Here is a 14,250-nt window from a genome sequence, read left to right as displayed (position 1 = left end):
AAAACTTTAAAAGCGTATTTTACCAAAGTTTACCATTTGTTCGGTGGAAACAAAGTATCAAAAGGAGGCAGTGACAGCAACGCGTTATCCATCCATTTCAAATCACTCCACCCGCTCTCGCGCCTACTAATTTACCATCATATCGTTACCTGAGTAGGAAACCAAAGAATATGGCAACAATCCCCCAGACAGTACTTCTAGTTACTATAGCGACTGTTCATATGATCCACATACATACTACCCAGGTCAAACGTCCATCGAGAGGTCACTTATGTTGGACAAAAAGTGTTTGATCGTATTAGGTAACACCTCGTGAACGTTCAACGGGAACCAGTAGTTATCGCAGCTCATAATACATATTTTATGGATTTTTTTTTAAATCATGATTCTCAATCCTCTTGTGGATAATTAGAATATTCTAACCCCCAAAATATTACGTAAAAACAATGACGTTGTTAAAAGATAGTATTATTAAGAACATGCTATGAATAAGAAGGCTATTCTGATGTCAGGGCTATATTTATTTCCGGACATGTGCTGGACATTATGATATATAAACAAAGCCGTTATGGCCTACTAGTTAGCGGGGTTCCGACTGAAACTAAGTGACAGCTGTCACAAATTGAGCGGAGAATGTAGTTCTCTGTAATATATATTCTAACAAAAAAAAGCTACTATGCAGTAATCTCATAGACAGTTGCGTTTTATTAGCATTAATCAGACATCATTTATCGCTCGTAGTGTAGCGTAACCCCTGTATTTTGTAGCGATGATAACCTGGCGACCGCCCGCCTTATTTATGCACACATTGCTGTATACTTTGTATGTTATACAAGTTATGGTGTAAATATTGATAATAATATATGTCCGACGGATATAGTCGTCGAGATCTTGCTGTTAGCGAGGAAGCCACGAGACTTGTTTTAGTCCTCTCAAATAATTCTATAATAAGCGCAATCTCTCTCGTTATCGAACCCACTGTTTCTATTTGGAAGATATTCATGTAAATTGTTGTTGAAAGTAGAATTTCAAACGAAACGGTGCAAATTGGCCTTGTGCACGTAGACAATAATATGATAATATCCTTAGTTATGTGAATGTGCAAATCTAAGGATAGTATACTGGAAAACATTACTGTTCCACATAGCAATATTGTTTTTTTTTTCTAAACACCCATCTGAGTAGTGTACTAACAGAATTAAGTTTTTAAAATTACCTACGGTGATTTATCTACATTCAAGTTTTTAAGTTTTTAAAAAAAGTACAAGGAAAAAGAAAATTTCGTTTCTCGCTACCTTAATGCTATTTCGTTAAGTTCAGATCGCAAGCAGATTGATCCGAGTGTGTCGTTGAGGGTTCTGTCCCACAAATCCTGAAACTGAAGTGGTCTTATTATATACAAACGATACCTACGTAATATACGATTGAGGGGCGTTGGTCGTCGCCATGTGGCGTTCGAATTTTGTTCATTATATACGTTATATTCGTTATATATTCATATTTAATCGAGCGTGTAAAATATGATTAATTTATAATAGGTAATGACGGATCTGTCAGGACGTTAGTCATTAAGTCTTTACTCTTCATATGCGAATATGATTATCAATTTTAATCTAATTTAATTAATTTCACAAAATTATTTTCAGTTTACAATAAACTCCTTACAAATTACATGTCTCACATCATTTGATTGCCACGGCTGAAGAGCAATACTACTTTGTTAGATCGGTTTTCATTGGTTGACATATTAAAATACACGCATTTTAATTTCAAAGTACTTACCCGTTATTCTACAAGAACAACGTTTTCTGTTAAGATTTAATTCATCATTAATTAGAAAAATTATACTAAAACCCGTTATATTATACTATCACACATTCATTCATGCGAGGGGCGATGACGTCTGCATCTGCAATAAAACGAGGCACACAGGAGTGTTTTGGTGCACTGTAAAGCGTATGAACGTATACGAAAATTTGAAACCAACCTCGACCATATACTTGTTTATTCAAATTGGTCGTTTAGCGTCATTCCCACACGCTGGCTCTGAGCCTAGTGTTGGGGAATAATTTTGTCTTCGAGAAGCGCTCATGTGAATAGTGCGTACCGTATTATGCGCGTCACACATTGCAGCTTCATAGCCCCTGTAACGTACGCATCGTATTCGATATGGGTGGGACCCACGCGACGTATACTGCGCGTGTAAAACATACTGTTTACACGAAATTTTAACTAGATGCACGACGACCACCGTCCTTTAAATTTCGGCTCCATAGATTTTGATTTCGGTGTTAGTGGTGAGGGGAAAGTAGGTAGTCATAGGCCTACAGAACGGATCGCACGACGCACGAAAACCTACGCGTTACTGCCTTAGGAACTAGACTAGTATGAAAACCATCTCGAAAGTGTTGTGTCGTTTGCCTGTCTATTTATCGCCTTTTCTATTTTGCAACAGTTATATTCCGCGTCAACATTACATTAAACTCTCCATGAACTTAATGAAAGCACCGATTTGTATAGCTTTGCGGAGATGTAGGTCGAAGGTTATTTTAATTGAACATATACCTCATTGAAATCGAAAAGAAGCCATAAAACAGTGGTCGATGCTGAAAGGGAGTGTGCCCAAACAAATAATATTTGATACAATTATTTTAGAAAGACCATTAGCGAAGCATAAATTGATTACCATATAGCATTTATTAGCCGGCTATTGTCATAGCTCACTAAGTAATAGCACCAACGTGTACAACGTGCGGTTGGGATTCTTTAGTTTTTAATTTTCACGAAAACAAAGAACGAGAATTGTGAAGCATACGCACTAACGCGCAAAACACATGATTACTCAAAGATTTACGCACTATGAAAATAAACACATTCAAATCAGCGACAGAATACATGAATGCCATATAGTAATGTAGCAGGAGTAGAATAGCGTTAACACACGCTTCTCCATAGGCGGTACACAACAGGTATCCATTAAAATATGATGTCAGAGTGAAATAAAAATCATTCTCGGTGACGTTGAATTATCGTGATTCATTTATGTTTTTTTAATGTAATACACAACTAAGGACTTGTCGCCATGTGACTGGTTTTCTAAAGAGTGCATGGGTAATTAATGAATCCCAATGAACGAACTTGGAGGAAATGTCATAATAATTCATTGATGGAAATTTGTTCCCGGCTATCTGAGTTCACTGACAAAGATAAAGAAGTTTTTCTGTTCCCTGTGGATCTTTTCCAAAATGAATCAATTCGTTATTGTCTCAAGAGAAACACTTTATTCAAATGTCATGCAAAATTCTAAAAAAATGTGTACATAACATTCTTAGTTATCCCAAATTCTTGCCAAAACACTATTCTCCACGGCAACAGGTTCAAGATTTTTCCCAAACTCTAATTGTTTGTGTCAATCCATGAAAATTGGTCAACACACTTTTGAATTATTCAACTTAACGTAACCTCCTTGGTGGATGGATTATTGAATTCTAATATACCGGGTAATGGTTTATTGCCTGCAGCTTTGCAGTCGCCACGCAGAGCGGGTTTGAATTTCGTGTAAATTGATTATTTGTTTTACAGGCGTTTTGCACATCATATAAAACGACGCGACGGCTGCTGAGCTTTGAAATCATTTCGTCATGTCGGGAAACTTCTTACCAATTTGAATAACCCTAGCGAATGTTATACTTCATACACCGAACAACGGGACAAGTTTAATCCATTACTAAATTAGGTGTTATAAATAAACGATCATTTTTAACAAAAAACAACAACAATACACAATGGTGGTTGCCATGGAAATAGACACGGACCTCCAAGGTAATATGCACACCAAATGAGGTTGGTTGTTCCGCATTGATGAGATTACGGTGACATTCGGTCTTCTTCCTATTCATTACCAGCTATTTTACATTTAAATTAACCTCTTAAATTCTATGTTGAGCGGATTAAATGACGTGAATTGAAATATTACCCGACACAAGCTGTGAAATTATAATCCTATTAATAATTACAAAAAAAACCTAGGCGCGGAGATTCACTTTGTTAATTATGGTTACATTAAATGATGCGACATCAGACATCCGACAAGTGACAAGTTAATAAAACAACCAATAAAACAAAACTAAATATTAGGTTTTTTCAACAATAGTATGTACTTTCAGAAACATGCTTAATGTATGTCCGCGAATAATTTATGAGATTATTAAAGAAAGTTGTCACAGAGCGTTATTGAAAACAAAATGAGTGACAGAAAAAGAATTTACGAATTTAGTCCACGCAAACCAGGTTTGCTAGTTCTCCGTCCCATTGTGCAAACTCGCTTATGGAAAACACACAAATTGCCATTAAGCATGTAGACATACACACAACCACAAATTTGCAGTATTTGTTTCAACTATACGTGTGCCGGGGTATATTTTGGTTTGTTTTATTTATTTGTGTGAAAGATGCTTCTGCTTAAATCGACACAATCCAGTAATGAACAATAAACGTTTGCTCAGTTTTATTGTCGACACATATAATGTTAGTAAGTGATAAAGTCACTGTTCTGCCGTTACTTACAAGCTTTCCTGTGAATAATAATTGAAGTTTTGGGCTTCGCGCAGGCCAAAATTACGTAATAACAGGGTTTGGGGAAGGAAGGGGTAGAAGTGGAAGAGCTTGATGGCGTCTCGGCCTTTATTGTGCATATCCCCTTACAAGTCATGCCATTGTGCAATAACTGGCAGCGTGACGTCTTTTAAAACCTAAGTATGTACTTATTCACGTAAAAAGCAAAATCCCTGAAATGGATAGCTCTTCCCCTTTATGCTGACGATGCTCAATTGTTTTTAACCTGTTACGCGGATTTTCAGACTGATGGATGGAGTCGACTCATTGCACAAATTGTGCAATGAGTCCAAAATTGTGCAATAAACTGAAGGATGATCAGTCCCAGTTGTTCATTATCGCCGACAACTTATTAAAGCTGACGCCAGTGTTGAATTAATTGTCTGCACATTGGCATTCCATTCATTAACTTTTATGGGATTTCTTTAATTAAAAATAGGGGCATTATTACATTCTGTTATGGATGGGCGCGGCTAATCGGTAACCAAAAAATAGAAATCACTGTAAATATTGATTTTTTGCTGAGTGTAAGATTCCATGCGCCGATTCGAGAATCAGGGCTTTCATTGTGTTTGTATGTATGTTCGCACTATACTTTTAAGACAAAATAGCTTGCCCCTTCAAATTTGACACATGTGTTCGTGCACATGTGATTCAATTAATTATAAAAGTAATGGTGTGAGTGTGTTTTTGTGTATGTTTGTAGTAAAATTAATAGTTTGATAGCTAGCATATTCAAGATTCTCATCAAGATGTTTCCCATGAGACCCACATACTTTGTTGTATTAAAGGACAAGCGGTCGCGGTTTTCTTGTTTATTTATGTTCGCAGAAGAGAAAATAGCTAGAACCTTCAAACCCGACGCGCACACATGTTATCTATGATACCCACAAGACCTGATTAGTTTTTAAAGTTAAATGTCAATGTCACAGGGTCACAGAAAATGTTTACGGCCATAACTACACAAACCTAAACCTAAAATATGGCTCTAGAAGGTTGATATAGATATTGATAACAAAGAAGTCTGACCCAGGCTGGCATCTGTGATGGTGCGTCTATGTAATGCAAAGGGCAGTTGTTCTGTATGATTGTCAGATATATGTGATATATTATGTCGAATGACGCTAATTAAACAGCCTCAATATCGTCAATATCGTCACGCGGCGTGCGTTCGAATTTAGGGTACGCATACTAACAATGGAACTCGCATCAAACTGTTTTTTGACCAACAACTATATAGATGCTGTATAGCTCCTACCAAATATGAAACATTCACTTCATAAAGGATCGCTGTCGTCATCATCAAGGCAACATCTACAAAACCATCTTTCTCATATATTGATTTAAATGGTTCACAAAATGCGAATTGACTCAACGGTGAATACTAGATTCGATTTCTTTATTGAATGTGAGAAATGACGTAAAATGCTACGCAAATGCCTCGTGACCGAAAGTACCATCAGCATGTCTGGGTTGGATTGATTTTGTGTCATCACAAAAGATAATAATCACACAAAGGTGTCAGATGAGAAACATTCAAATAGACAATGTATGCTTTGCGAACACGTTTTAACAACATGCGGTCTGCGTTGTCTGGCTTAAACGGCATATACTTTGAAATATGTCATGTCCGTTTTACAATTCTCTGTTAATATTTACAGTAATTAAGTGATAACATATTGTAATTAAAAAGCAATACCGTTCCATGATGCGATTATTTTCCCAACTTACGTAAAACATGTGCATCACAGTAAACACTGTACAATGCATACTATTAAAAAGCAATGACGGACTTCCAGACAGTCAGTCTCCCAGATTTACCGTTTATTTAGAAAGCTCAGACTTAAATAGTTTTAAGCGTATGGCTTGTTTCCATTGAAATGTTCTTACTGTGGTGTTTTTTTTTAATTTACAGATAATATGTATTTCACTTAAGTAATTACCAGGACTGCTCACGCATTTATTTCATTGCTTGAGACAAAACAATCCATATAGAGTCATTCGAACACTCTTTCGTGGATAAGCACACCACCTGTGCAATTCAATAGCTCGAATCAACAATTAAATCTGAATATCGCGGATCAGGTGGAGAGCCAAACCGGAGGTAATGTACATTTCATTTCACTTGTATATTTTTTTGTATTATAATATTGTTTAAAGTAAAATCGTGTTTATATTTTTGTATTTGTAAAAAATGTATTACACTTAAAGAAGAGCTCATGAATATTAACTATGAACATGATGGATTGTATTTATAGTTATTTTGCATTATTATTTTACGGCAGCGAAACACAACTAAAGTAAGCGCTTATTGTACACATTGTCGATTGTTAAAATGCAAATTTATGACACAGGTTAAAATACAATCCAATTCAGATACATTCAAGTAATTGAGTTGTCATGATTATGACGTTGATTTACCCGTGACGCCCCGGAAACGAGTTCGCATTACGTCTATCATAGTATCGCATCGCGTGTGATCAATATGAGAATGTCACCTGGCATTAAAATGTTGACATTTCCTTTACAGTTTCAATGTTGTTTGCTTCTACTTTCTTATTCTAGCGTATTGCTCAGGGAACTTATCAATATATTGAACACGAAATTGCTTTTATGGGGAAAGCTCAAACATTGACACAAGTCGTCATGGGGGCTGTGGCTTCTTTTTATCAATTAAAACATTTGAGCAATTGACATTGAAGAGCGCGGTGCTTGGTGAAATATGTGAGACATTCTAATTGTACGTTTGGTGAAATTACTTTTAGACGACATAGTCTCGTTTTTTTGTTAGATGTATTTGACTTTTGTAGCACCACTTTCGATAACAAATATAAATTGATTATTTGATTCTGTCTGACAGGGATTGACACGACTGTCTCATCTTTCCAATCGTTTTCGTAGTTTGGTTATTTTGTTGAGTATGAGACTTTCTGTTTGTTGTTGCCACACCACAATGGCACTGTTGTATGTGCTCATTGTGTGCAACTGACTTAAATTTGTTGTTATAATTTTCTTTTTATGTTAAACGCTACGATAAAGAATTTCTGTGTTCGGAGAAAATCATGGAAACAACTGAAATCCATTAAGAATAATTGAGAACGAAATATATCCCATATACACGCCAATGATAAATAATTACCGATTCTACACGAATATCAGCAAAAAAAAATTTGGAGTATTCTCAATATTTTTGCATTTATGCTTTTGAACTCTGTTGTGTGTTTAATTCATGTATAATAATTTTATTTTGTAAATATGAAATAAATATGATTTTACTTAGTAAATTATGAAATAAACAAGATACTGTATTTTTCTGCATAAAAAACGAAAGGATTTAAAAAAACGGGAAGCTTTTATCGTTGATATTCACATTTACTATTCCCCCATTTCCCTGGTTTCCAGTTGAATCTTACTTCATTAGAAGCTAATAATGCTGATAATAACACAATGACCTCATAGTATCCAGCTTTCGAACATTATCACGTTTTAAGCATAAGTATTTATAAGTTGATTACGCAGCTGATAGTTGGACAGTGTTCTTTCGTTGTCGTTTTGTTTCGAAGTTCTCTTTTTTCTCAACAATGCTCGTTTTCTTCGTTTGTCTTCAGATATTCCAAGCGGATACTACGACCTTCCACTCACTAATTTAAAATGTTTCATTTTTGAGCGGCAACCCCTTGGATTCGAAACAACCATTACCGTGTCGAAGACCTGTATGAGGCAAAGCGGAGATTTCTTCACTCAACTCACTGCGACTTTAGAAGATTCTTAGAGTGTATGTTCGGATTAGCAATTTTTTTTCCCACTTAATATACGTGTACAAATGTGATAGACAAATGGCCGTGCATTCTGCAGGGCACGAAGGGCAAACCTGACAAAACGGAAAACTCGGTGGAAAAATGGGCTATCTGAAAGGCTTTTAAACAATTAATGCTTACGTTAATTAACACATAGCAAAAATCGAGCTACCAAAATTGACACTTAATGTTCCGAGCTGTCGTCTATCACATCAATACGATGTAGACACAAATAGTACAACTAATAAATAAACATTTAAATTTCTTTTCTGTCATGCTGATGCCGACCCGAGAGCTGTTGACAATTATTCGGCACAAAACATTATTTTTTTTATAATAAAAATGAAACAAATCATTCACGCGGATCACTATGCACCAAGGCTGAGGGGTTGCATGACTGGAACAATAACCTAGATAGATTTATTTTCTATCAACATCGCCCAGAATTCTGTAACAAATCCCAATAAGCAAAGCAGAAGGATGGAGGTGCGGTGCTATTACTTGCATGTATATTCTAACTACACACACCGACTGACTTCGGAACAGTAGCGATGGAAACAAGTCTACTTGTAGCCTGTCACTAGTACGTGCATTTAAATGGAGCATAATAGTGGCGTTAGGATTAGCTTCCTGAAAAAAAACACATACAATAATGAACAAGAAAACAATGTATTTGTTTTGTTAGCGAGTAATTGAATAGCGCTTATAGTTTCAGCGGATGTTAAATACAAAATACGCGTGTTGGCCTAAAAAGAAGGCACATTACCTCTCTCAAACTTTCTACGCATGCGTGATGTATAGTAATTTCCTATTCCATATGAAACGTCATATTATAAAGTCGTTGAATACACAATAGACAACCTGTATTAAAAATGAATGTTTACAGTTTAATCTTCGTATGAAACATTGATTATATTTCCCCGATTTCTTCTTTAATTATTTTTTTAATATGAAATTGTTACTACAAACATTATATCACTTCTATGTGTTTGCACCTGTTCCATGAGTGCTAGCTCTTTTATTAAGATATTCGACTTTCTTTTTTAATTAATTTTAGACTACACGCAACTAAACATTGGACGTGGAAGGCCCATTTCATTCATTCATTCACTCATTCATTCATTCATTCATTCATTCATTCATTCATTCATTCATTCATTCATTCATTCATTCATTCATTCATTCATTCTGTTCGTTTGACCTTCGACTACCGGATGTATTCATTCAATTTTACCAGCGTAAATAGTTAATTATTCATCATATTTAATAATCACAAAGCCATTAGGCGTTCATTGATACACTCATTAACCTGCTGAGTAATGATCATCAATTAAACACCACACTGTCAAATGTTACCTGTAAAAGTAATTATTTCTGACAACGGACAAGGTCGATTTCCTAGAAGCGGTGTTAAACTTTATGTATCCACCTGTCTCACGTACAGATGACGAATCGCCACTTATATATTTTAAGCTGACGTGTAATTATTTACCATCAATTGAAAAAAAAAAATCCATATCGCAAATCGAGAAGAGAATGTATTAAACTATATTTACGCAAAATCAGAATGTGCTATGATAATTATTTAATGTGTGAACTTGAATTTTACGTCAAAGAAAACTCTTATCAATGGTGTATGTGAATCAACTGTCGCTGCTCACAACAAAACACCTGCATATCCGTCGATAAAACGAAGCCTGAATAACACCATCGGAAAACAGCGATATTTTGTTTCAATATTATCACGTTTGTTCAATATAATATTATTCTTTTCTTCATAAATTATTTAGCCAGAAAGGGATAGATTTATTAACTTTATTATTTATTTTTTGAAAAAAAAAAAATTGAATGTTGCATTAGAGTTCGGAATTTGTTCGCTATAGTGATAAAAATGGCATGTTTTTTAATTTCCGAATATGAATTGTATTTGAGTGTCTTTTGTTGTTCATATTACGAGCGTCGTTATACTACTGCTATAGCTTTAGGGTTTTCCCATTGGTAAGAAATGTGATGGTTGGTGGCCATTAAGGTTGAGCCACTATTCGATAGGGAGGGTGGATAGGTAGGCAGGTGGAACACACATATTTTACCTGACTACCAAAATACCGAAGATATAAAAACAACAACACACTTGCTAACAAGACGTAATAACAAAATAATCTTCTCACAAATTCACCCCCTCCCCCCATTGATAAAATACTGCACTTAATTAACACGGGAAAATACCCAATGTCACGTGATCGTCGCCGTAGTCCGAACATCATTTTGATAATGGAATGAACAATCACGTTGTACGCGTCATTTCAATTTTTAGGTAATTTGTATTTTATCGGGAAACATGGGTCACTCATTCTGTAATTAATTTACTTGACGATACGCAGGTCCAGCTCATAAGTTACAAAAAGCTATTATAATTACTTGATAATTTGTCTGATTGGATACTACTAATAATAAAAAAATGATATATACATTAGTTACATGTGGTGTTATTTTCTAATTAGGCAGCTAAAGATAATTGCTCTATGTATGTACCTTATTCGCTTACCCGTGAAATTACAATCAATAGCCACAGAGCTGCGAGCTTGTGCGCTCGATTATTCTCGAGTGCGGGAGATAAAATGAAACATCGTGACGGTGCTAATCATCGTCCCATATTTATCCGTTTTTAGTTACGCGCAATCGATAATAATTGTTTGTTTTTCACACGCTCACGTCAATCCACTCATTACCACTTGACACATATGCATACGTCATCACGTGACACGGGCCTCAATTTGCACGCCATTTCACTAATTGCTACTACTGCTAGACACACGGGTCTACCGCGTCTGATTTCGAGGACATGGGCTTCAAATTTGATTGCATGGGACCAATTCAATGTTCAGTAGTTATATTTAGCGTTATACCAATAGCGTCCACGCTGTATCGCACATAATACAGAGCAAAATAGTAAAAACTTTTGTTCAAGATTATTTGTTCTTTTGAAAGCAACCAAAAATTGAAACTCGAGTTAAAAGATTTATACCACTCGCCAATCACATGGCATCATTTTTTTTCACGATTTTAATTTTCATAGCTTACTATTTATATTCCACAAATTAAATAATTTCTTTATATAATGTTAAAATGGAGTGTCTCATTCACTGTGTTGAAATTGTGATTGTAATAATTACATTTTACTGTATTCAACTCAATCCCCTTTTGTCTATGAACAATTCGATTTAATAGCACTTATTCAAAAATCTGTTCGTTCGGGGCGTAAAATGTATAGACATTCTCGAAAGGAAGAATGGATTTCTTCTTTGCCGTGCCAGTCTCAACATATTGGACATACACCAGAGTGAGTGTTAATCATTATATCACATCGAAATGTTTCCAACTGTGTGATCAAATTATGGTGCCGTATTACTACATAATAGTATTTGAATTTGAATTAATTAATTGCATGAAATGAACAATATTCTTGTCACTGGCTACAAAAATTATATCTCATAATATTTAACGAATTTTTGGACATCGGTGTAAACACTTTGCACGCTTTACCCCAATATTAAATTTCACCACCGTGTCGTACATATGTAAACAAATAAAAACAATAATGTACATTTCGTTGAATGTATTGTACCTAATATTCCGCATACAAAACGTGTATTGATACTGCATATAAGGGAAACAAAGGAATACCATTAACGAGGAGAGTGTTCGTATTGATCGGAATTATAAAGTGCGTTAGTCGTACGCGTTATAACAGTCCTGTTTTAATTAATCGTAGCCGTTATTCGATGAACAAAATCACCATATACCCTACAATACGCCAGAAATGCACGTTAACTTACCCCGCTGTTATTGGAATCTGTAAACACATGAGCACGACCGCGAGTAATGAATCCATACGGATGCGTTTCCAAACACGGTTGGACGGGAAACACACAGTTACAACCACCTGTTCCATCATCATGGTGCGGTAGTTCTTTAATTTATATATAAATCTACAGACGCACAACCACCGTCGCTCGGATTCGATGATGAGGCCTCGCTGCGTATACTTGAACTATCGCATATTAGTTGGTGCTATTACATTGTTTACACAGACATTTCAGCTGCCCTTGTCGCACACACTCCCTCACCAAGCTGAACTCAGTTGATTAAATTAATTAAGTCGCCGTCCCTCAGCTCTCCGCTATCCGTTCCTGTACAATGGGAGGACCCGACTTTGGGTTGTCAAGGTTACTAGCGCTGTAACGTATCAAGAGCCCACACTGGTATGACGTGTTCGACGCGGATGTGACGTCATTTTTATATAAGAGCATTGACCGTACACATCTGACATACAACTAGTGCAACAGGTCTCAACTTTACGCAAAGAATGAATTAGGGGTACTTAAACCACTCAATGGAAGCAATGTACCAGCTGTTTACATTGGTGCTGAAATCCATATCAGCGTATTTGTTAAACGGTGCTGAAAAGGACTTGTTTATGCACCGCTATATTTCAACATTTTAGTAAATACAGGGGCAAGCAACTAAGATGAATAAGAAAAACGAAACTATTTTGAATTTTGTAATACACGTATGCCCTATTTATTTTTGTTTCAAATTAAAGTTATCATTTTGTAAATTGTCTTAAAATTTGTCACCAGGCTCTTTTATCATTTTTACAATAACTCATATTCATAGTTGTGAAGATCTTTGTATAAAAAAAATGACACACAGGAAAGAGTCGCTTTTTATTGTTCAGTCGTACTACACCAACATCATGCCTATAATTCTGTTGCGAGTCATTGATCGAACGAATTGTCTCAGATTTCTTATTGATGAACTGAAATACAAAATCAAAACAATATAATATTATTGTCGACAATACGTGTTGCCGTGTGACGAATCTTGCAAACGCTTTTTTTGAAAAAAATGTTAGTTAGTTTGGTTTGTTGCGTAATTTATAAAATTAAAAAAATAAAGTATTAGTATTGTCCCACACAGTTGCTTTTTCGCAATAAAAAGAGATAAAAAACAGTTTTACAATAAAAGTTGTTCAAAAATACATACAACATACATTGCGTACAACTTTGAATACAGTGAGGCATCCACTTTGAGAATTACTTTAATAAAGCTACTGTTACTATTGTGCAATTTCATCGAGAATGTATACATCAACTTAAATCTAAGTGCGTCGCAAGTAGAGAAATCATTAGAATACCTCCTGGTATCATAACCTCGTGTTAATCACATGGAAATGCGGAAGGCATTTTTTCGACTGTATTATCACTCATACATTTGCTACTATAAGTGCACTATACAAAGAACGTTATAATTTGACTACGGGATTGCGATTAACAAATTTACGATTTACAAAGTATAGTTACGCATATAAGGAACTATCATGTTGTTTAATGACCATGCCATCCATTCATTTAGCACAAACAATATATCTCAGGTTAGTATAACTGGTGATAACTTTTATTATAGTACCTACAAATACACAAGGTGATTTATCTGTATATATTATCAGTACTAATTACTATGCGTCAAGCATGTTGAGACGATTGTACATGGAGCAACTATTGAGGGGGCTCGTCGATGCCAATATTGTCAACAAAAATATGGTTGTTGAACACACTGCCTACAATTATTAAACCGTACCACAATGTTTACGACTGATACTGAGATCACCCATGTATGCATTAAATGGCTGCGGTGATGAAGCACCGACAAGCATCTTTATTAACATAAATAAAAGAAGCAATAAAATAATAATAAGTTCAAACTGTTGCAGCTGGTTGTCTCTTTCAAAAGATCGATAACATTCAACGTTTCGCCTTAAAGGCAATAAAGTAAGAAA

General features: G+C 35.4%; 1 protein-coding gene across 1 annotated transcript in view; it reads right to left on the bottom strand.

The window, feature by feature from the left end:
• LOC144343671 (glycine receptor subunit alphaZ1-like) overlaps positions 1 to 12,369 on the bottom strand; it is a 36,815-nt gene extending 24,446 nt beyond the window's left edge. Inside the window, exon 1 of the mRNA XM_085507488.1 lies at positions 12,248 to 12,369. Coding sequence (XP_085363614.1) covers positions 12,248 to 12,369 — 122 coding nt within the window. The remainder of the gene's footprint in view (positions 1 to 12,247) is intronic.
• Positions 12,370 to 14,250: the final 1,881 nt, after the last annotated feature.

Source organism: Saccoglossus kowalevskii, chromosome 14 (assembly GCF_978046115.1).
Source record: "Saccoglossus kowalevskii chromosome 14, keSacKowa6.1, whole genome shotgun sequence".
Taxonomy (NCBI): domain Eukaryota; kingdom Metazoa; phylum Hemichordata; class Enteropneusta; family Harrimaniidae; genus Saccoglossus; species Saccoglossus kowalevskii.
The sequence above is the reverse complement of the archived record's forward strand: the minus strand, read 5'-3'. Positions and strand labels throughout refer to the sequence as shown.